Source organism: Capsicum annuum, chromosome 2 (assembly GCF_002878395.1).
Source record: "Capsicum annuum cultivar UCD-10X-F1 chromosome 2, UCD10Xv1.1, whole genome shotgun sequence".
NCBI lineage: Eukaryota > Viridiplantae > Streptophyta > Magnoliopsida > Solanales > Solanaceae > Capsicum > Capsicum annuum.
In genome coordinates this window covers 151,599,365-151,622,805 of record NC_061112.1, presented here as the reverse complement: position 1 = coordinate 151,622,805, position 23,441 = coordinate 151,599,365, and the positions used below count along the sequence as shown (strand labels likewise).

General features: G+C 34.1%; 2 protein-coding genes across 3 annotated transcripts; both read left to right on the top strand.

Annotated features, from left to right (window-relative positions):
* The first annotated feature begins 149 nt into the window (after nt 1–149).
* LOC107860618 (alpha-dioxygenase 1) lies at nt 150–10,292 on the top strand. Of its 2 annotated transcripts, none has more exons than XM_016706032.2 (10): nt 150–763; nt 1,105–1,368; nt 7,449–7,598; nt 7,696–7,829; nt 7,944–8,157; nt 8,237–8,382; nt 8,454–8,684; nt 8,758–8,960; nt 9,080–9,323; nt 9,806–10,292. In XM_016706032.2, the coding sequence occupies exons 1-10, from the start codon at nt 569–571 to the stop codon at nt 10,032–10,034; spliced, it is 2,010 nt and encodes a 669-aa protein (XP_016561518.2). In that variant the 5' UTR covers nt 150–568; the 3' UTR covers nt 10,035–10,292. The 2 variants fall into 2 exon arrangements, with proteins under 2 accessions (XP_016561518.2, XP_016561516.2); XM_016706030.2 differs by having other exon boundaries at nt 348–763; nt 8,216–8,382.
* A 6,280-nt stretch (nt 10,293–16,572) lies between these two features.
* Nucleotides 16,573–22,577, top strand: LOC107860616 (alpha-dioxygenase 1-like). The gene is made up of 10 exons (XM_047407573.1): nt 16,573–16,958; nt 17,246–17,509; nt 19,711–19,860; nt 20,036–20,169; nt 20,297–20,510; nt 20,689–20,834; nt 20,923–21,150; nt 21,243–21,445; nt 21,570–21,813; nt 22,162–22,577. Exons 1-10 carry the CDS (start codon nt 16,839–16,841, stop codon nt 22,388–22,390), a joined length of 1,932 nt encoding a protein of 643 aa, XP_047263529.1. The 5' UTR covers nt 16,573–16,838; the 3' UTR covers nt 22,391–22,577.
* Nucleotides 22,578–23,441: the final 864 nt, after the last annotated feature.

The window sequence follows — 23,441 nt, the reverse complement described above, 5'->3', positions numbered from 1 at the left end:
ACCAGGCCAAAAACCAAATGTTGGTACTACTCCAACATGTTAATATAAATAACCAAATGAGTATTAGTTTAGTAATTACTTAGTACATTTGCGTACCTAAAACTGCCACCACACATAAAAGTTTGAATTGGTTTGTTAGGGACTGCACAAAGTCGCACGATATGATATCATTTCTACATTTTATTATTCTTCTTTTCTCCAAGTTACATCATTATAAACTGCTACCAATTGCAATTTTAAAATATTTCGTGTGTGTCATTGCATTCAATGTTATACAAAATTCACACTGCCTTGTTTAAATGATCGAGGACGAAGCAGATTAGCTCACTTTGAATATATATGCATGTAAAAATAGCCGCCACCTAGTCGACAAATATTGGTATAATTATGTAGAATCAGTGTATAATTTATGCATATTGGATAGGAAAAATAAATAATTTTCAAGTGGATAGATCTTAATTCATTTGGCTATACATTAGAATTGTCAAAGGACCATAGCCAACATGATAGTATTTTTTTGGGAAATCGTGCCTCGTGCATCTTGTACTTAACTCTATATATAGTGAGGATGTATATGTACCCCAAAGCGTATATAGAACATCCTATTACATACAATATTTGTTTTCAATTATCATACAAACTTGGAAACATGACTTTGGTTATGCTCAGGAATCTCTTGTTCTCCCCTCTTCGTGGTTTAATCCACAAAGATTTTCATGAGATCCTTGACAAAATGACTCTCAACGACAAAATTTCGTTTCTGGTAATTCTTTTTACTTGGTTTATTTTCCTGCCCTAATTAATTCTTGATTGCCATAGCCCATATAATGTCTCCTCTTACCTACTACAAACTTTGTGTAGAAAATTCCATAAATTCTTCGTATGATTACTGTGTTCTTTTAAAGTGTTGGTCCAATTATTGTAACTTTTCATGAAAAATGCATGTGTCCGATAAAGGAAACTTAATTCTAGACATAATCATAGTAGGATTTTATTCTACGTCCTCAAAGCTTATCACTTCATACTTGTTTGGTTCATTTTCAATTTTTACATTTTTCGGGGGACTATTTACTGTCTTAACCGTGACGATCGACATGCATGCAGATAGTTCATGTCATTGATAAGCATAACTTATGGCACCGGCTACCGGTGTTTTTTGGGCTAGTTTATCTTGGACTTCGCCGGCATCTTAATCAGGAATATAATTTGATCAACGTGGGTAGAACACCTACCGGCGTCCGATCAAATCCAGAGGATTACCCTTATAGAACTGCTGATGGAAAATACAATGACCCTTTCAATGAAGGAGCAGGCAGTGAATTTTCTTTCTTTGGCAGGAATATGATGCCTGTTGATCAACATGACAAGGTATACTGTATAATATATAAGACTACTTCTTGCCCTAGTGTTTAAAGAGATTAGTATAAATTATAATCAAAGTCACGTAAGAGACATTAGTATAATATAGATAGTTGGGAGGAGTACTACTTATTTGTTTATTCATTCTGATTACAATTTAAGAAATCAAATTCTTACTAACAAGGTGAAGTTTATATAGCCAATCAATTGAGCTATTAAAAAGATTGTTCTGTATTACTGTATATATATCAGCTAAAATATTGATGATAGCATTCGAATTTTGATACTCAAACGAGTTGCTCTTTGACCACAATTTTTTTCATATGCCATTTTGACTACCAATAGTACATTATGTGATAGTTTAATTATGAGGGTAGTATGAGAAGAAAATGATAAGTTTCACTAATTGTAATTATACAAGATAGCAGTAAGCTTCTTGGTTATTCAACAATGGAGGAAGTACAGAGTTTGATAGTGTTTGTAGAAGAAAGGAAGGAAGAGAACTGAGAGAGGAAGAAGATGAGAGAGAAGAGTAACTGCTTGTATTCCTTGTACTTCAATGTGTATAGTCATATACATTTATAGGCTAGAGATTAGGCTAACTAACTAACTAACTAGCCGTTACCACTAGTGTAACTAATTGAAAACAGTTATAACAGAAAAACAACTACTCTATTATTGCTTCTTCTAGAATCTTCCATACTTGAGACCCCTTTCTTTTGTATTCAACACTCCCCTTCAAGCTAGGAAGGTGAAAAAATGTCACACTTTCCTAGCTTGTGATTTAGATGCACTTGTTGAGCCTTGGTGAGGCCTTTGGTCAGCATATCTGCAGGTTGATCTTGTGTAGCAATATAGTTTGTAGTGATTATCCCTTGGCTTATCTTTTCTCTTATGAAGAAGCAATCAATGTCAATGTGTTTAGTTCTCTCATGGTAAACTGGATTGGCAGCTATTTGAATAGCTGATTTGCTGTCACTAAACACCTTGACTGGCAGCTTTACTTCCATTCCAATTTCCTTTAGCAAGCCTAGTATCCAAACCAGCTCAGCTGTTACAGCTACTAAGCTTCTGAATTCATCCTCTGGAAACAGTAGCTTGTTTCTTTGACTTCTAACATATAACTGACTTCTCAATTTTTACAAAGTAACCAGTCACTGATCTCCGGGTTTGAGGATATGATGCCCAATCTGCATCACAGTAGGCACTCACATGATCACTTGGTTCACTAGATAGTAACACACCATGACCAGGTTGATTTTTAACATATCTCATAACTCTGATTGCAGCATCCATGTGAGACTTCTTTGTTTCTTGTAGAAACTGACTTAGTGTTTGTACACTAAATGCAATATCAGGTCTAGTCATGGTTAAGTATAGTAACTTGCCAATCAGTCTTTGATATACACCTTAATCTTCAGGAGGATCATCAGTAGGTTGTAGTTGTTTGACATGATCATCAAATTGTTTTGAGGTCAGTTTGGCATTGTAGTCTATAGGAGTAACTACTGGTTTAGCTGCTGTCAATCCCAACTCTGACAGTAACTCTAGAGTGTACTTCCTCTGGTGCATCAGTATCCCTTTGCTTGACCTTGCAAATTCTATACCAAGGAAGAACCTTAACTCACCTAGATCCTTCATTTTGAAGCTTTGTTGTAGCATAACTTTTGCATCTTCTATCAGTTTCAAACTATCACCAGTGATTAGCATATCATCAACATACATAAGTACCAAAGTGATTCCTTCTTGTGTCCTTCTTATATACAGAGATGGATCATATTGACTTTGAACAAACTAAGACCTTAGTAAGACTTCTGATAGCTTCGTGTTCCATTATCTAGGTGCTTGCTTTAAGCCATATAGGGATTTAATCAATCTGCATACTGAATTCTCCCCCTGACTGGCAAATCCCTGAGGCAACTCCATGTATACTTCATCAGTGAGGTCACCATTTAGAAATGCATTGTAGACATCCATCTGATGAATAAACCACTTCTTCTTTGCAGCAGTAACAAGAATAGTTCTTATAGTTTTCATCTTCACAACTGGTAAGGAGGTTTCTTTGTAGTCAATCCCTTTTCTTTGGCCATAACCCTTTGCTACAAGTCTGGATTTAAATATTTCCACTTCACCTGAAGCCTTATACTTCACCTTATATATCCACCTACAACTAATGGCTTTTTTACCTTTAGGCAAGGGAACAACCTCCCAAGTGTGGTTGGAATTTAAGGCCTCTATTTCAGTCTTTATTGCATCTATCCATCTAGGATCTTTGCAGGCCTCAGAGTAGCTTGTAGGCTCAGTAACAAATGAGGTTTTCACCACAAAACTCCTATAGGAATGAGATAGTTTATCATATGATACATGATTAGCAAGAGCATAAGGTACCTTCTTTGTATTCTTAGAGACAAAATCATTCATCCATACCGGTGACTTCCTTTCTCTAGTTGATTTCCTTTGATCTTGAGCTGCAGATGGTTGAGTTGCAGGCTGTGTAGTATTAGGAACCCTTTGTAGTTGATGTTCTTGCTAAGTAACCGCTTGATGTTTGCTTGATCTTCTTTGATATATCTTGGTTATGGTTTGTCTAGTAGTAGGTACATGAGGCTGTAGGTGTTCTTTCTGGTTCACAATGTTTGGAACCTCTTGAGATGAGACATTTATAGGAGCCTACAAGGGTGCCATAACATCACTTGCTGCTGAATATTGATCTTCTAATAGAAACACATGATAGGGAATCTGATCATCAGCTGCTTTAAGCTTGAAAGGAAACACATCCCTGCTAATAAAAAAAACATTAGTAGATATGTCATATAAGATATATCCCTTCTTAGTACTAGAATATCCCATCAACACAGCTGCTCTTGATCTTGGCATATGCTTGTCAGACTCATTTAGCACCTTAGCATAACAGAGATAACCTATTACTCTTAGGTGCTCACAAGATGGTTTAGTACCATATAATTTCTTATATGGAGTATAATAATCAATACTTGAACTAGGTAACCTATTTATGAGATACACAACAGCTAAAACACAATATCCCTAAAACTTAACAAGTATTGTTGCTTGAAATCTCAATGCTTTTGTGACTTCTAGGATGTGTCTGTGCTTTATTTCAGACACACCATTCTGTTGAGGTGAATAAGAACATGATGTGTAATGTACAATACCCTTGGTTGAAAATAAACTACTGCATAATGAGTTCACAAACTTAGTTTCATTGTCAGTTCTAATTTCTTTCACGGTTTTTCCAAACTGTGTCTTAACATACTCAAGAAATTGTTGTATCTGCACATACACATCTGAGTTGAGTTTCAATAAGAACAACCAAGTAAACCTTGAATAATCATCAACCACTGTTAAGAAGAATTTATTACCATTCATAGTAGGAATTCTATAAGGTCCACATAGATCCATATGTATTAGATCAAAACAACATGCAGACTGAGTATTACTTGTAGGAAAAGGAAGTCTGGTTTGCTTGGCAAAAGGACAAATAGTACATTTCTTTACTCTATATTCTACTACATGAAATTTAGTAGGCAGAAACTTTAGAAGTATATTAGAAGAGGCATGTCCTAATCTTCTATGCCACAGATCAAACAGAGCTCTTTTATCGCGGAATTAGACCTGTCTTAGAGTGAGAACCCAGTCCATAGCTTTACTTACCAGTTATCTGTCGAGGATTCGATCTCCACGAAAGGCTAAACAAAGCTAAAAAAAGTGAGTTCCTTTTTTTTCAAAGGCGGTCCGTCTCCGGTTTGCCGGCCGATAAGATCTCTGAGATTGACCAGCCAGCTGGATTGGTTTGGCTATTCTTGGGCTTTACTTTCATCAGCTTTAGTAGAGACTTTTGTTGCTGCTGCAATCTTCCTTTCTTAAGTATTCACTAAGAGATACAGACCTCCATCAAGCTTACCAATCCCCCTCACCTTTCCAGTACAAAGATCCTGGAAAACACAAAAATCAGGAAAGAAGTTCACTGAGCATTTCCATTCCTTGGTCAGTTGTGATACTGAAAGCAAGCTGCATGTAAACTGAGGAATATGATACACATTTGTTATACTATTTTCAGCAGACACATAACTAGATCCCACATGTGTAACTTCAGTCAGATCACCATTAGGTAAATACACTCTTCTTGGCTTATCTAGTTTTGTTATGGACTCATTCACTAGTAGGTCTAACTTTCCAACCATGTGATTTGTGGCACCAGTGTTAATTATCCAATTTCTTGACTCATATGAAGCTAGAAATACACTAATACCTGTATTTGCAGCATTTGTTGCCTCAGTAGAAGTGCTAGCACCACTATTTTTGTTGATCATCTTCAGGATTTGATCATATTGTTCCTTAGTAACGGCTGTTGTTCCCATCTGACCTAGTTGATCCAACTGCATTTCAGACTCTTCTTGATGGCATCCATCATTGAGCTAGTTACTTTGGATAGACCTTAAATGTGAACCTTGTCGTGTAGTCATTTCTGTAGTATCTTGAGACTCACCTTGCATGCTGCATTATCTCCTTCAGACCAGAACCTCTTTTTGAACTCATGATCTTGAGGATTTCCAACTAACTTCCAACAATTTTCCTTAGTATGACCTTTTAGCTTACAGAAGTCACATTGCAAATTGTAGTTCTTCTTGAATTTCTGTATCCTATTTCTTGTAAACATGTCTAAGTCAAGACTTCTACTAATGCCTGCAGGACCAGATCCTAGCACACCTGCATTAGTAGCTATAGATTTTTGGCTTTCATCACTTATTATCATGGCATATGCCTAATTGACAGTAGGCAAAGGAGCCATAAGTAGTATCTGACTTCTAGCCTGTGTATATGTTTTGTTTAGTCCCATGAGGAACTGAAACAACTTCAGTTTTTGTAGATATAGAACAAACTCCTTGGACTTTTCACAATCACAACTAGGAGCAGGCACAAGTGCCTCAAATTCTTCCCATAGATCCTTCAGTTTTGAGAAATAGCAGGACACAAAAGTTGTTCCTTGAGATAGTGTTGCAATTTTCTTGTGCAGATTGAAAGTTCTAGCACCATCTACTTTGTTGAATCTTTCAAGCAACTCATTCCACACAACACTTGCAACTGATGCATACATGATTCCACCTAATAACTCTTTAGACACAGAGTTCATAATCCATGATAATACAATAACATTTACTCTTTCCCAATGGTTTCCCAGATTAGAAGAAAACTTTTCTTTAGTGCAAAAACCATCAACAAGTCCTAATTTATTCCTTCCTAACAGAGCTACACGCATAGACCTAAACCAGATAGAGAAATTTTCCACACCTGTCAGTTGGAAGGAGATGATCTGTGTTCCACTAACATCTGAGGGACTGAGAAAGAGAGGATGATTGTAATCCATTGTAGTAACAGCTCTTGCACTGCTGGTTGATCCACCACCCATTTCGACACCATTTGCCATTACTTGAACCTTCAAATCTTGTCTCAAGAAATCCTTCAAGAACTTGAAAAAATCTGAATCTGTGATTGAGCACTTTCTTCAATCTTCAAAATCGACTAAGGTAGCTAGTTTTGATCCAGTGAACCTGTCTCTGATACCATATAATTATGCAAGATAGCAATAAGCTTCTTGTTTATTCAACAATGGAGGAAGTATAGAGTTTGATAGTGTTTGTAGAAGAAAGGAAGAGGAAGAAGATGAGAGAGAAGAGTAACTGCCTGTATTCCTTATACTTCAATGTGTATATTCATATACATTTATAGGCTAGAGATTAGGCTAACTAACTAACTAACTAGCCATTAGCACTAGTGTAACTAACTGAAAACAGTTATAACAGAAAAACAACTGGTCTATTATTGCTTCTTCTAGAATCTTCCATACTTGAGACCTCTTTCTTTTGTATTCAACACTAATTACTAACATAGACAAGTAAAGAGGAAAATCTTTCTTTAGAATAAGCGCCAAGTAAAATGAAGCAGAGAAATTAATTCAGAGTTGTCATTGCACTTTTTTGTAAAGCAAAAATCAAGAGAACTAATTTAATGAATGTTGAGTTTTCAAACTATGGCTTTCATCTTTCTAAAAAATAGTGAAATGCATGCAGTTAAAGAATCCAGATCCAATGGTAGTGGCAACAAAGTTGCTAGCACGCAGAAATTTTTTGGACACAGGGAAACAATTCAACATGATAGCAGCCTCTTGGATACAATTTATGATTCATGATTGGATCGACCACTTGGAAGACACTCAGCAGGTATATTCTGTATATCTTTAATTTGTGTATTTTTTTCATTCAATTTAATTGCGAAAATAATTCGTGATGTATTTTTTACTGTAAATTTTATGTACAGATTGAGCTTACGGCACCTGAAGAAGTTGCAAGTCAGTGCCCTCTCAAGTCCTTTAAGTTTTACAAATCAAAGGAAACTCCTACGGGGTTTTATGAAATTCAAACCGGCCACTTGAACAGACGTACCCCTTGGTGGTATGATTTCATACTGCAATATGTATAATAGTACTTTCTCTGTTCCAATTTATGTAGCACGGTTGATCCCATGAGTGTATTTAGACATTAAGTAATTCATACTTGTACATGAAGGGATGGAAGTGCTGTTTATGGGAGCAACGCGGAGGTTCTGAAGAAGGTAAGAACATATAAAGACGGAAAGTTGAAACTATCAGCAGATGGGCTACTCGAACAAGATGAAAATGGAAAAATTATCTCTGGTGATGTTCGTAACACTTGGGCTGGACTTTTAGCGCTGCAGGCGCTCTTTGTTCAAGAGCATAATCTTGTTTGTGATGTCTTGAAGGTACCAATTAATCATATAACTATAGAGTTAGGGACATTGTAATTTTACTCATTTTTAGGTTGGACTCATGAAATTGCAGAAGGAATATCCAGAATTGGAGGATGAGGACTTGTATCGTCATGCAAGACTGGTGACTTCTGCTGTCATTGCAAAAGTTCACACTATAGATTGGACAGTCGAGCTTCTAAAAACGGACACCTTGCTCGCAGCAATGCGCACCAACTGGTGAATACTTTGAAACACTAGTTATTCTTATTCCGTTATGTAGTTGTGTGATTAAATAATTTTTGTTGCAGGTATGGATTGCTAGGGAAGAAGATTAAAGATACTTTTGGGCACATTGGAGGTGGTGGCGTTTTGGGTGGTTTAGTGGGAATGAAAAAGCCTCAAAATCATGGAGTGCCTTATTCTTTGACAGAGGAATTTGTGAGCGTCTACCGAATGCATCAACTTTTACCTGACACTCTTCAGTTGAGAAATATAGATGCAACACCTGGACCAAACAAATCTCTCCCTTTAACAAATGAGTAAGTCATATATCATTGTGTACTTAATATGCAATTTGTATATATAGTAAATATAATTTCCATGAAATTACAGAATTCCAATGAAAGATTTAATTGGAGGCAAAGGAGAGGAGAATCTATCAAGAATAGGATTTACTAAGCAAATGGTTTCAATGGGTCATCAAGCGTGTGGAGCTCTTGAGCTTTGGAATTATCCAATATGGATGAGGAATCTTATTCCGGAAGATGTCGATGGAACTGACAGGTCAGATCATGTTGACCTTGCGGCTCTAGAAAGTAAGTTCATCACTAAGCTCCCGCTATACGCAGGGTCTTTAATCCTATCAACTATATATATGATGAAGTTTCTGAACTATTTTATGTCACATTAATTGATTAGAATGGTTGTATGACAGTTTATAGGGACAGAGAAAGGAGTGTTGCTAGGTACAACGAATTTCGAAGGAGAATGTTGCAAATTCCCATCTCCAAATGGGAAGATTTGACTGATGATGAAGAAGCCATCAAAACTCTTCATGAAGTATATGGTAATGATGTAGAAGCATTGGATTTGTTAGTTGGAATGGCAGCAGAAAAAAAGATTAAGGGATTTGCTATTTCTGAAACTGCCTTTGTCATATTCCTCCTTATGGCATCAAGGTTGGTAATTTTATAAAAAATACGAAGTTATATCCATTATTTTGTAACTCGTCTTGCTTAAACAAATAAAATTACAATGCATTTGTTAACTTGATTCACCAGTTTAATTGATATGATCTATCAAAATATTTAATCAATTGCCTCAAAATTTGAGATGGAAATTATATATATATATATTTTTTACATTGGAAATTATTAGTAATTTGGAAGAATTTGATAATTTTATGTCAATCTGGAAGAATTATTTCAGAGTGGAACATAAAAAGATGTGGACATTTTGGTTCATGTTAGTCGATTTGACCAGTAATGACTAATTATAAGATTCATTTTAACTTCATCCCGTATATATTCAGGCTTAATTACTTTGGATAGATTGGTTTATAATATATTAATCAATTTGATCCGTTCAAATTTAATCCAAATCAATCATTTATCTGCTCTTATGGAATTATTGATAGAAAAGTTAATCTAAAAAACTGCAGGAGGCTAGAGGCAGACAGATTTTTCACTAGCAACTACAACGAGGAGACATACACCAAAAGGGGATTGAAATGGGTGAATACAACTGAAACCTTGAAAGATGTGCTAGATCGTCATTACCCAGAAATGACTAAGAAATGGATGAATTCCACTAGTGCATTCTCAGTGTGGGATTCTTCTTCAGAAACTCACAATCCTATCCCACTCTACTTTCGTGTTCCTCAGCATTAAACCCCTAATCATATACTTATCAAAGGCAATTGGTACACTAAAACTTTCGATACGTGCGAGGTTAGTGAAAAGGTCGGACCCCTGATTTATATACTCATCGAATTTGAAATATGAAAATTTGTGTCTCACTATTAATGTTACCTACAAGTTTGTATTTAAGGTTCCTTATTCCGTTACTGAGTCAGTTTCAGTTTGTAATATTAATGATGTTCATTTGTATCTATTATTTTTTAATAAGATAACTGTATTTTAATGTTATGTTGAAAAGTTTAATATTTTTATGTTGCCTTGTAAGATTAATCTTCTATAATTTGATGACGTCTAAAAATATGCATCAAATTTCAACTAAATCGAAAGGAAATTAAGTAGGCATTTGACCTGGCAAACCCAAAAAAAAAAATTCACTTTGTACACTATATCATAGATTACAACCAGTCAAATGTAATTAATTTCTTCTGGTCGTATTTGATGTTGTCATTCATACTACAAATATATAACGTACCATGGAAAATTATTTTTAGCTCTTTGTTTTCATTCCATCCTACATTTTTTTTCTTACTGGTCCTATTGTCAACATGTACGCTATAATTTCTCACCTTTCAAATTTTAGGTAGAAACGGTTACGTTTGCCTAATAATAATAGGATTTGTCAAAGCTATATATACAACGTGCTACGAGGGCCAACATCTTGAACCCCTGTTTCCCCACAATAAACACATCCAATAAGTTTATCATTTTACGATAAATTAAGATGGAGCAGAAAACATCAAGTCATAATTACCTGATATAGCTAAAATTTAGAACAACTATTGTTTGCGGTTAAGATTTAAATTAAACAACTAAATATATACTTTTTTTATTTGTATATTTCGGGGCTCATATATAAATCTTTAAAACGAATTTGTGTATGTAGATACAATTATTGTTTGTATATTTAACCAATAAATTGTAGTTATATCATGTAACGAGACAAACGTTAGCTATGACGCCTTCTTTATTACCTAAATGTTAGCTATTTCACAAATTGTGTTTTGTAAATACCATAAATACCAACCCTTTTGGAAGTAATTACACTCTCTCCCACTTTTTTAATTACTTTACTCCCTCTCCCTATCAATATACATAACATAGCCGACATATACATAGCATCTTGTGTATATGTTGAGATTTTTGTAATATGTTTAGGGAGATGAGATTTTTTGTAATATTGGAAACATAAGTTTTGTATATGTGTAATTTTTAGTTATTATAACGGTAATTGGGCTGAAGGAACCAATGGCTATTTGAGAAAATAGCATAATCTATGTTGGGTAAATGTTTGGTCTAATTCCCATTTAATTTGGGCAAATGCAAGTCAATACAACTCAAAGTTTAACGATTATAATAGACGGTGATTATTTTTCCGATTTAATTATTGTTAAACCCCAATTTTATTTCACATCTTCTATTACATATGTTTCCGCAGCAGGTATTAATTTGCAAGCAGTTATGATTTTGTCACCACATGTGCTGTAATCTTTATTTCGATATCTTTTATTCGATTATTTTTCTTGGAAAGTGAATATTTATATTTTTATTTTCTTCATTAGTGAAAGTTTCGAAAAAAAAATATGTAATAGCAAGTAACATTTTTATTTTTTTTTATAAATAAACGATTTTATCTATTACCAACTGATAATTACACAGAAAAAAAAAAGATCTCCCAAAATAGCAGTACCTGCCAACTATCTTAGCTATTTACTATGCACCACAAGCTCAAAGATCATGCTCACATATAAATTAAAGTCATTCAACCAACTTAGGTGATTTTTTGTGATTATTCCTAGAGTAGATCACTATGTTTAAGTTTAATGCAAGAGAAGAAGAAGTAGGAAAGCAGGAAGAAGAGAAACAGATGAGGAAGATGAAGAAGAGAAGAGTTCAAGGAGAAAGAGAATTAAATTCTACTTCATTAGTTGATTACAATCTCTCATGTAGCAAGTATTTATAGACTACTACAATGATCAAGTATCATAACTAACTAACAAACTTTACTATCCACTAGTTAGTTATAACTAACAACTTGTTCATAACTGACTTAGTGAATAATTAAGGCTACTAGTACTCTGTACTCTTAACACTCCCCCTCAAGCTAGGAAGGCGTGAATATGCCGCACATTCCTAGCTTGGAGCTGAGGTAGGAATGTTGGAGCTGAGGTAAGTGTGTTGTACTTGGTTAAGCCCCTTAGTGAACAAGTCTGCAGGTTGATGTTGAGTAGATATGTAGTTAGTTGAGACTGTCCCTTGTAGAATTTTCTCCCTAATGAAATAGCAATCAATGTCTATATGTTTGGTCCTCTCATGATAGACTGGATTAGCAGCTATTTGTAGAGCTGATTTGCTGTCACAATAAACTTCAGCTAGAAGAACCAAGTCAATAGCAATCTCCTTCATCGAGCCTAGAATCCATGTTAATTCAGTTGTTACATCTGCCAGGCTCCTGAACTCAGCTTCAGCTGAGCTTCTAGACACCGTAGTTTGTTTCTTGGATTTCCATGACACAACTGAGTCACCAATCTTCACTAGATATCCAGTGATAGACCTTCTAGTTTAAGGACATGATGCCCAATCAGCATCACAATAGGCACTTACATGTTCATCAGCACTACTGGAGAGAAGAATACCTATTCCTAGTTGATTCTTTATGTACCTTACCACTCTTACTGCAGCCTCCATATGTGATTTCTTGGGATTTTGCAAAATTGACTCAGTGTTTGAACACTGAATGATATGTCTGGCCTGGTAATTGTTAGATACAACAACTTCCCAATCAGCTTTTGATACCTTCCTTGATCTACTGGAGGATCAACTTCAGGTTGCACATGTTTGATATGATCATCAAATTCTTTAGTGGTCAATTTCACATTATAATCAATGGGTGTCACTGCAGGCTTGGCTGCTCCAAGTCCTAACTCAGACAACAACTCCAATGCATATTTTCTTTGGTGCATCAAAATTCTTTTCTCAGACCTGGCAAATTCTATACCAAGGAAGTACCTTAATTCTCCAAGGTCTTTCATTTTAAAAGCTTGCTGCAGAGTTGTTTTTGTTTCTTCTATCAACTTGAGAGTGTCACCAGTAATTAACATATCATCAACATATACTAATAGTAGCACAGTACCCTTACTTGTCCTTTTAATATACAAGGATGAATCATACTTACTCTGAACAAATTGGAACTTCACCAAGACATCTGACAACTAAGTATTTCACTGCCTGGGAGCTTGTTTTAATCCATATAAGGATTTGAAAAGTCTGCACACTACATTCTCCCCCTGGATTGCAAATCCTTCAGGTATTTGCATGTATATCTCATCCGTAAGATCACCATTCAAGAATGCATTATATACATCCATTTGATGCACAAACCAGTGCTTTCTTGCTGCAGTTGCTAACACTGTTCTCACTGGTTTCATCTTGAAAACAGGTGAAAAAGTTTCCTTGTAATCAGTACCTTCTTTTTTACTATACCCTTTGGCTACTAGTTTAGCCTTAAATCTATCAATCTCTCCTGAAGATTTATACTTTATTTTATATATCCACCTACAGACTACAGGGTTTTTTCCTTTATGTAGTGTGACTACATCCCAAGTATGGTTAGATGCAAGGGCTTCAATCTTACTTTTCATAGGATCTATCAATCTAGGATCTTTACAAGCTTCTGCATATGTAAGAGGTTCAGTAATAGCTGAAGAAGATGGAAAAATTCCTTGTACTTATCAGATAATCTACCATATGTCATATGATTGGACATGGAATAAGTAACATCCTTGTGTATGTTGAGAGACACAAAATCTGCCATCCATGTTGGAGATTTTCTACCTATGGTTGACCTTTTTGGTTTTTGCACCACCACTTGTATAGGTGGTGGGACTGCTTCTTCATGTATATATTGAGTTTGTGCTTGTGGCACAACTATCTCAACTTGTTGTGCAGATTCCAATACACTCTGAGTTTGCATATGCACGTTGTCATTACACCAAACAGTCTGTGGAGTTTCTAAAGAAAACACATGACAAGGGGAACCACTTAAGTACTCTTCTGTGTGAAAGAGAAAATGTCTTCCTTAAATGAGACATCTCGACTCACAAACACCACTTTATCCACTATATCATATAACACATACCCCTTCTGAACCTCAGAATATCCCAATAGCATAGTAGACTTGGCTCTAGTCATTAACTTATCATGTTCATTCAATACCCTGGCATAGCATAGACACCCTATAACTCTGAGGTGACTATAGCTAGGTATCTTACCATATAACCTTGAATAAGGAGTTTGATACTTTAAAACTGAACTTGGAATCCTGTTTATGATATACACAGCAGCTAACACACAATAGCCCCACAGATATATTGGTATCCCTGCTTGAAACCTTAATGCTCTGGTGACTTCAAGAATATGCTTGTGCTTCCTCTCTGCCACACCATTCTGTTGAGGTGTGTATGCACAAGTATTCTGATGAATGATACCAGAAGCCTTAAACAAATCATTGCATACTGAATTAACAAACTCAGTCCCATTATCTGACTTAACTACTTTAACAGTTTTGTCAAATTGAGTTCTAACATAAGCAATGAACTGTCGAATGATTACACATACTTCAGACTTAAACTTCAACAAGTAAACCCAAGTAGATCTTGATAAATCATCCACAATTGTTAAGAAGAATCTTTTTTCATTCATAGTGAAAATTTTATAAGGGCCCCACACGTCAATGTGCACAATATCAAAACAGTTGACAGTCTTAATGCTGCCATTCAAGAAAGACAATCTATGTTGTTTTGCACTAGGACAAATTGTGCAATTCTTCACTCTATCAACTATTACTTGAGTTTTCTTAGTTGATGATACTGGGAGTAATGACCTGTACCTTGATTACTTGTTCCATGATATCCAGGCTGAACATAATTTCTTGGACCTGGAAAGTTATCTTTATCTAGTACAACATTATACGCAACACCACCTTCCATTTTAGGCTTCTTTCTATTTTTGAATTCTGGTGGATACCCAATGATCTTCCAGCAACTATCCTTAGTGTGCCCCTTCATTTTGCAGAATTCACATTGCACATTATAGTTCTTTTTAAACCTCTGGAACTGATTAGTTGCACCTACATTTTTGGAATACATGGCAACATCTCCGCCTTGTGAATGTATCATTGGATTAGCCCCCAGAATTCCTGCAGTATTAAACACTGATTTGTGACTCTTATCACTCAAGATCATGGCATAAGCCTGATTAACTGTAGGCATAGAACTCATAAGCAGGATCTGACTTCTTGTTTAATATAAACATCGCTTAGACCCATTAAGAACTAAAACAACTTCAACTAGGCCCAACTTGTTTCTTCCCAGTAATGCAAATCTCATGGAACAAAACCAAACAGAATAGTTTTCCATACTTGCTAACTGGAACGAAACAATTTGAATGCCACTCTGATCTGCAGGGCCAAGAAACAAGGGGTGATTATAGTCGATTGTTGTGTTCTGGATCCCATTTAAGCCATCATTCTCAACATTTGACATTTCTGATCTTAGTTATTAGCAAACAAGGGACAAAGCCTTCCACATTTTTGCAGATTACCAGAAAACTATCCACAAATCTTGACTCAAGATCAGTCAAGAACATAACCAACAGCTTGATATCTCAAGCAGATGATCACCACTTAGCTATTGATTCTTCTAGCTTTGTGGCTTTGTTACCATGTGATTATTCTTAGAGTAGATCACTATGTTTAAGTTTAATGCAAGAGAAGAAGCAGTAGGGAAGCAGGAAGAAGAGAAACAGATGAAGAAGATGAAGAAGAGAAGAGTTCACGGAGAAAGAGAATTAAATTCTACTTCATTAGTTGATTACAATCTCTCATGTAGCAAGTATTTATAGACTACTACAATGATCAAGTATCATAACTAACTAACAAACTTTACTATCCACTAGTTAGTTATAACTAACAACTTGTTCATAACTGACTTAGTGAATAAGTAAGGCTACTAGTAACATTTTTTTATTGAATTTTGCTCACAAAGAATTTTTATTTTAATCCAAACTTATATAAAGTCAAACACTATCCATTTTAACCATTATATTAACCCATTTCACTTGTCCCGGCACGCTAGCACCAAACTCTCCTTATCAGTAATTTCTTCATTTACAAGGGTTAAGACTTCACAATTTTTGATTAAGAATAAGAAAATCTATTCATCCTATCACTTCACTCTTTTGGTGATTCGTTATTCAGTCACACGTATAGAATTAAAGAAATACGTAAATAAATAAGAAGATTCCGACGCAAGACAAAGTGAATTTGAACTGCAACTACATCATAGGATCACAACGTTTCAAAAGTAATAAATTTCTTCTAGTCGTATTTGATGTTGTCATTTATACTGATATATATTGTACCATGAAAAAATATTTTTCCACCATAGAATTTTCTTTGTGGTCCTATTGCTCAACGTGCAAGGTATAATTTCCCACCTTCCAAATTTTACGTGGAACAGTATATCCTTTGCCGGGCCAATAGTATTAGAGTTGTCAAACCTATGAAATTTCTGCATTTTTTCCATTTTTATAAACGTGTTTTATATTTTTTTTAATTTATTATTAGGATTGTGTCTTCTGCTTATGTTACTTATCTCTATATATAGAAAGGATATTTGTAGTCCATATGTACAAATTAAACATAGAGGGTAGAACCACTCCGATCCATATTACAATTGTGATATTTCTAACTACTATTAGGGAAATAATCAAGATTATATGTCTTTTATTATGTCATCCCTCAGGAATCTCTTTCTATCTCCTCTTCGTAGTTTCATTCAAAAAGATTTTCATGATGCCTTTGACAGCATGACTCTCCTCGACAAACTTTTGTTTATGGTAATTCTTTACTAATTAATCATTTTTTTCTTTGTTATCCACCCTAACTAAATAATTTTAAGCGATATTGAATTGAAGAATATTTTGAGATAACAATATTGAGCTAGCTCATTAAGAAAGGTTCACATACACACCGCCCTAGCTCCTCAAACCCCACTTACGGGATTACAATTTGTTATTATTGTTCAATTTGTTGGCTCACGTGAATAAATTTATTTGTTCTCTTAGCATTATCTCACTCAATCGAAATTGTTTTTAATCCTTTGTTGTACATGGCATGCGTGCAGATGGTTCATTTCGTTGATAAATTGATCCTTTGGCACCGGCTACCGGTGTTCTTGGGGCTAGCTTATCTCGCAGCGCGCCGGCATCTTCATCAGGAATATAATTTGATCAACGTTGGTAGAACACCTACCGGGGTTCGATCAAATCCAGAGGATTACCCTTACAGAACTGCTGATGGAAAATACAATGACCCTTTCAATGAAGGAGCAGGCAGTCAATTTTCTTTCTTTGGTAGAAATGTGATGCCTGTTGATCAACATGACAAGGTGCCTATCATAAGACTACTTCTTCTTGCCTTTGGTTTAGACTTTAGTTTAATAGGGTTACGTTGTAAATTGTAATAATCCCCACACTCAACCTTGCATTTAACTTCTAACTCCAATATATTTTTAACTCTAGTAAAGTACGTACTCACTCCCTGTCCCAATTTATATTAGTTCGTTTGATTTGACATAAATTTAACGGGGAAAAATAAACTTTTAATATAAAATAAGTGTCAGTAGATATTTGTGTGACTATAAATTATTTCATTAAAGATAAAATCAACAGTTTAATGTTAAATTGTCGCTAAATCGAGAAATGCGCGTGTCATCTTTTTTAGACTGATTAAAAAACAGAAAGTGAACCATATAAATTACTATAGAGAGTTTTATTTATTATAAGTGTTTGACTAATTAATCTATAAGATGGTAAAACCTAATTATAAGCATTTTTCTTGCTTGCTTATGTGTTTGATAAACAGTCAACGTGCTTATAATAAGATTGGAAAAAATACATCAAAAAGTCCTAAATTAGTCATCTCCAACTTATTATAGAAGGTGGATGTAAGTAATCTTTGGACTTCCAAATCACATAACTTTAGCACAAAGAGTATATAGTGTGTGTGTGAAATATTCTGCCAAAATATAACTTAGAATCTGAAGTAAGAATATAAGCGCTTGTGGTTTGACTAAGTTTTTAACGATAGAATCCTTAATATTTCTTATAATTCTAAAAATATCTATTTCAAAACATAATTTTTAAAAATAACATTAATAATTAAGGATATTTTAGCTATTTTAAGAGGTATACATACATCAATTGTTTATTATCAATTTCACCATTTCTATTCATCTTTTCTCCTTTTTTTTCCAATTTTTTTTCACAATATAGACTGACATGACTTATATTTGTTTAATTCTTTTTCAATACGAATTTAAAAATATTTTTATAGTGTTTTACTTGTAATTTGTTGTATGCCCTATCTTTTATTCTAGCTTTGTATGTAGATTTTCCGATTTCACTTTGGTGGAATATACAAAGTATGTTATTATTGTATTGTTATTCTCTATATTCATGAATAATATTTGATTTTCTATATATAGGCAGTCCAAGTTAATTAATTAGCTGTAAAAAAGAAAAGAAAAAGAAACCAACATGTTACTAGAAATTGAAAAAGAAATATATAAATTAACATGGATTGAGTTATAGTAATAGGACTGCGCAATCCTTAATCAGAGATTTCGAATTCTAAGCCTCGGATAATTGAGAAATTTTGCTGAAAGCAATATCTGAAATGGGCCCTCTAATATGAATATCAATTACTTTGAATGAAAAATCAAAGAAAAAGAAATGTAAATTTTGAATTGTCAGAGGGTTAAGAAAAAACAAAACTTCAGTTTCAAATGGAAGGGATGTTTCTCCAGTGCAAAAGCGACCTTGCATTGCATGTCTACGGTCCCAATTCTCAAAAGTTTTTTTTTTAGATTTAGACCTTCTTAGGGGACCAGGTCCACAATCGGATACGAAATATGAGGTTTATCTGAATCTAATATTATAAATTTATCTTTTAAAATTCATAAAAATTGTAATACATTATGGATATACATTCATTTTTAATATATAAACTATACAATGCTGAAAACTTAAAAAAATAAATTCATCATCCAAGAATTTAGCCATTTTCAAAGAAATAATGATTAAAATGATTTTTTTGTGGAAAAAAACGAAAGATCTACTTGTGATGGACTAAGATATCTTGATGATATTTGAACTAGACAATGATGAATGGTTAATTTAAGGACTCTAAAACACAAATTATATTGAACGTAAAGTAGATTTTTGAACTTGTCAAATAAAAATTAAAAAAAAAAATGTTACTGCTAATTTTATATATCTGCATGTCTGGCTATCTGAAATTTGTTAATTATGGCTTTGATGAGTACATCACGTGTGGACAATCAATAATCTTTTTACGAGTTAGCGGGGGTTCAATGTCTTGAATAGGAAGTTGGAATAAAATATAATTCGTCCTCGCCTACGGATGAATGTAAATATTTTTCACAAATTTTTATTTTTACATTTCTGACTAATTGTTACCTTAATTTTAAATCTATTTCTTGATAGAAAATAAGTTTATCGAATGTTGCTGCATATTTAAGGCCATAAGTTATAAGAAATATAATATAATTTCTTTCTTAAATTACAGTTAAAGAAGCCAGATCCAATGGTAGTGGCAACAAAGCTGCTAGCACGTAAAAACTTTATGGACACAGGAAAACAATTCAACATGATAGCAGCCTCTTGGATACAATTTATGATTCATGATTGGATCGATCACTTGGAAGATACTCACCAGGTTAGCCTAGTATTTCTTCTTAGGCCCTTTTTCATAAGCAATTTGAAAATGGCAAGATTTGCGTACACTCTATCCTCCTCATACCTTACTTGTGGAGTTTTATTGGATATGTTGTTGTGAATATAATTTATCATGTACTCTAATTTGTCAGTAACATTAATTTGGTGATCAACAGATTGAACTAAGGGCACCTGAAGAAGTTGCAAGTGAGTGCCCTCTCAAGTCCTTTAAGTTTTACAAGTCCAAGAAAACTCCTACAGGCTTTTATGAGATCAAAACTGGTTACTTAAACAGGCGTACCTCTTGGTGGTAAGATATATATTTATCAAGGAAATTTTATTATATGTTCTTAAACTATTCATTCTTTTGATCACATATTCGTGCATGTATACATCATATAAGTGATTGATTTTTTTTATTTTTTTACATGAGGAAGGGATGGAAGCGCTATTTATGGTAGCAACACAGAGGCTTTGAAGAAAGTAAGAACATTTGAAGACGGGAAGCTGAAGCTATCAGCAGATGGGCTCCTCGAACAAGATGAAAATGGAAATATTATCTCTGGTGATGTTCGCAACCCTTGGGCTGGACTTTTGGCACTGCAGGCTCTCTTTATTCAAGAGCACAATCTCGTTTGTGACACCTTGAAGGTACTAACATTATTAGTTTTTAGCTTAGTATATATAACTACCTGTTACTATCCAAAAAAAATTGAAATTAGTAACCTAAAATATAAAGCAAATTACCTACTACATTATGCATGCATATATTAGAGATCTTGAATTTTCTTAGTATTCTTACAACTTGATTTGATTTTCAAATTTCCAGAAAGAATATCCGAAATTGGAGGATGAGGACTTGTATCGTCATGCAAGACTTGTCACTTCTGCTGTCATTGCAAAAGTTCATACCATTGATTGGACAGTCGAGCTTCTCAAAACTGACACTCTTCTAGCAGGAATGCGCGCCAATTGGTCAGTACTCTCATACACTAGTTCTTTGTATTTTGTTATACAATCAACTATTCTATGTATGAATAAAATGTAGTAACTTATATTGCAGGTATGGATTGCTAGGGAAGAAATTCAAGGATACATTTGGGCACGTTGGAGGTTCCAGTTTAGGTGGTTTTGTGGGAATGAAGAAACCTGAAAATCATGGAGTGCCCTATTCCTTGACAGAGGAATTTGTGAGTGTTTATCGTATGCATCAACTCCTACCTGACACACTTCAATTGAGGAATATCGACGCCACACCTGGGCCAAATAAATCTCTCCCTCTCACCAATGAGTAAGGCATCATGCATTGAGTTTCGTAACCTCTAATTATATCATGATTGTAAGTTGTAAATTTTACCTGATGCAATTGCCCTAAAACTATAGGATCCCTATGGAAGATCTAATTGGGGGCAAAGGAGAGGAGAATCTATCAAGAATAGGATATACTAAACAAATGGTTTCAATGGGACACCAAGCCTGTGGCGCTCTTGAGCTTATGAATTATCCAATATGGATGAGGGATCTTATTCCCCAAGATGTCGATGGAAATGATAGGCCAGATCATATTGATCTTGCAGCTCTAGAAAGTAAGTTTATTCTACACTACAATCACAAAGAGAACGTATCTAGAATTTCAATTCTTTTTTTTTTGTTTGTGGATGTAACACATGCATTACATGTGGTGAATTGATCGTGATATTGGGGTGACAGTTTACAGGGACAGAGAAAGGAGTGTTGCCAGATACAATGAATTTCGTAGGAGAATGTTGCAAATTCCCATCTCCAAATGGGAAGATTTGACTGATGATGAAGAAGCCATTAAAATGCTTCGAGAAGTATATGGTGATGATGTAGAAGAATTGGATTTGTTAGTGGGAATGTCTGCGGAGAAAAAGATTAAGGGTTTTGCCATCTCGGAGACTGCCTTTTTCATATTCCTAATCATGGCATCAAGGTTCGTACGAAAAGTGAAAAATTAATTCATGCTTATATATAACTCATTCTGCTCAACTGGTTAAGTTTAAGTCAACTGTGCGTGAACAATTCATTTATTGACTCGAACTTACAAGCTTAGAATTAAAAGTGGGTGCTTATCATCCGAACAACTCCCTCTTATCTGTTCAAGTTGATCTAAGTTTTAAGTTTGAATATGTTAATTTATCACCCGTTTACTAATTTTACATCAATCTTTTACCTGCCAATTTTGATTTATATAAATATATATATATGTGTGTGTGTGACTTTTATGCATAGTATCATGATTTGTAGAATTACTAAAGAAAGTTGACTTGAAAAATTACAGGAGGCTAGAGGCAGACAAATTTTTCACCAGTAATTATAACGAGGAGACATACACAAAAAAAGGACTTGAATGGGTGAATACAACAGAAAGCTTGAAAGATGTACTTGATCGACATTATCCAGAAATGACTGGAAAATGGATGAATTCCAATAGCGCCTTCTCTGTGTGGGACTCTTCTCCAGAACCTCACAATCCTATTCCAATCTACTTTCGTGTTCCTCAACAGTAGACCCCTCCTTCATCAATATAATTATCAAGTAAAAAAAAGCAATATGTATATCGATTATTTTTTACCTGAAAGTTTGTATTAAGATTCAATGTACTATCTTCACTTCTTTCCTTCAGTCAGCCATTTTATGAAACTATTTCGGATTGTAATATGAATTTCCTAATTTATAGTTAGTGTTGTTTATCGATATATATTGTTTCTTGACGACTGAATTGTAATTTTCTTTAAAGTTATATTAAAGTTTAAAATATTTTACTTAACAACTGAGAATCCTGATAATATATCATTGTTTATTTGATAATATCAAAAACAAAGTGTCGAAAATTAACTCAACAAATTCAAACCAAGTTAACATCATTTACACTGGTTAGTCGTTATTCATTTAGGCTGATGGCAGCTTAAACTACTCATACTACATTTTCTTCCTTACCTCAGCTCAAACTTTTGAATTGAAAAATATGAAATTATTTCTGTTCACCAACTCCAATTTTTTCTCCATATTTTCATTCTCATTCAATTTCTTCAGTTTGAATGCTCCTAAATTCCCAATCTTGATCACCAATTGTGACTTCATGATTTCTAGTATCCAAAATTTTATTTCCATTTGAAAAAAAAAGGATAAATTACATAAATTTCATACTTAAGAGACTAACCTAATATCCCTTACTTTTTAAAAATTTACATAAAATTTCATTTTTCAACTTTGCTCTTGATACATATCAAGAAAACCCACATCCTAATTTTACTCCACCATTAACTCATTCAAGATTTCCTTCCCTAAAATATCTCCTTAAACATCAACAATTAAATCATCCCAATTTTTTTAAAAAAATCTATTGATACATATATAAATTTATTTAGTTATTCATATAGGTTTATTCTTTTAATGGTGATTCATATGAATGGTACATATGATATCATTTTATGGGTATTATAGTGATTCATACAATAAATACATTTTGTATGATTTTAACGGGCGATAGATATAATATTAATGGGTGATATATATGGTATTATGATAATTCATATGATGAATACAATTATTTATTTC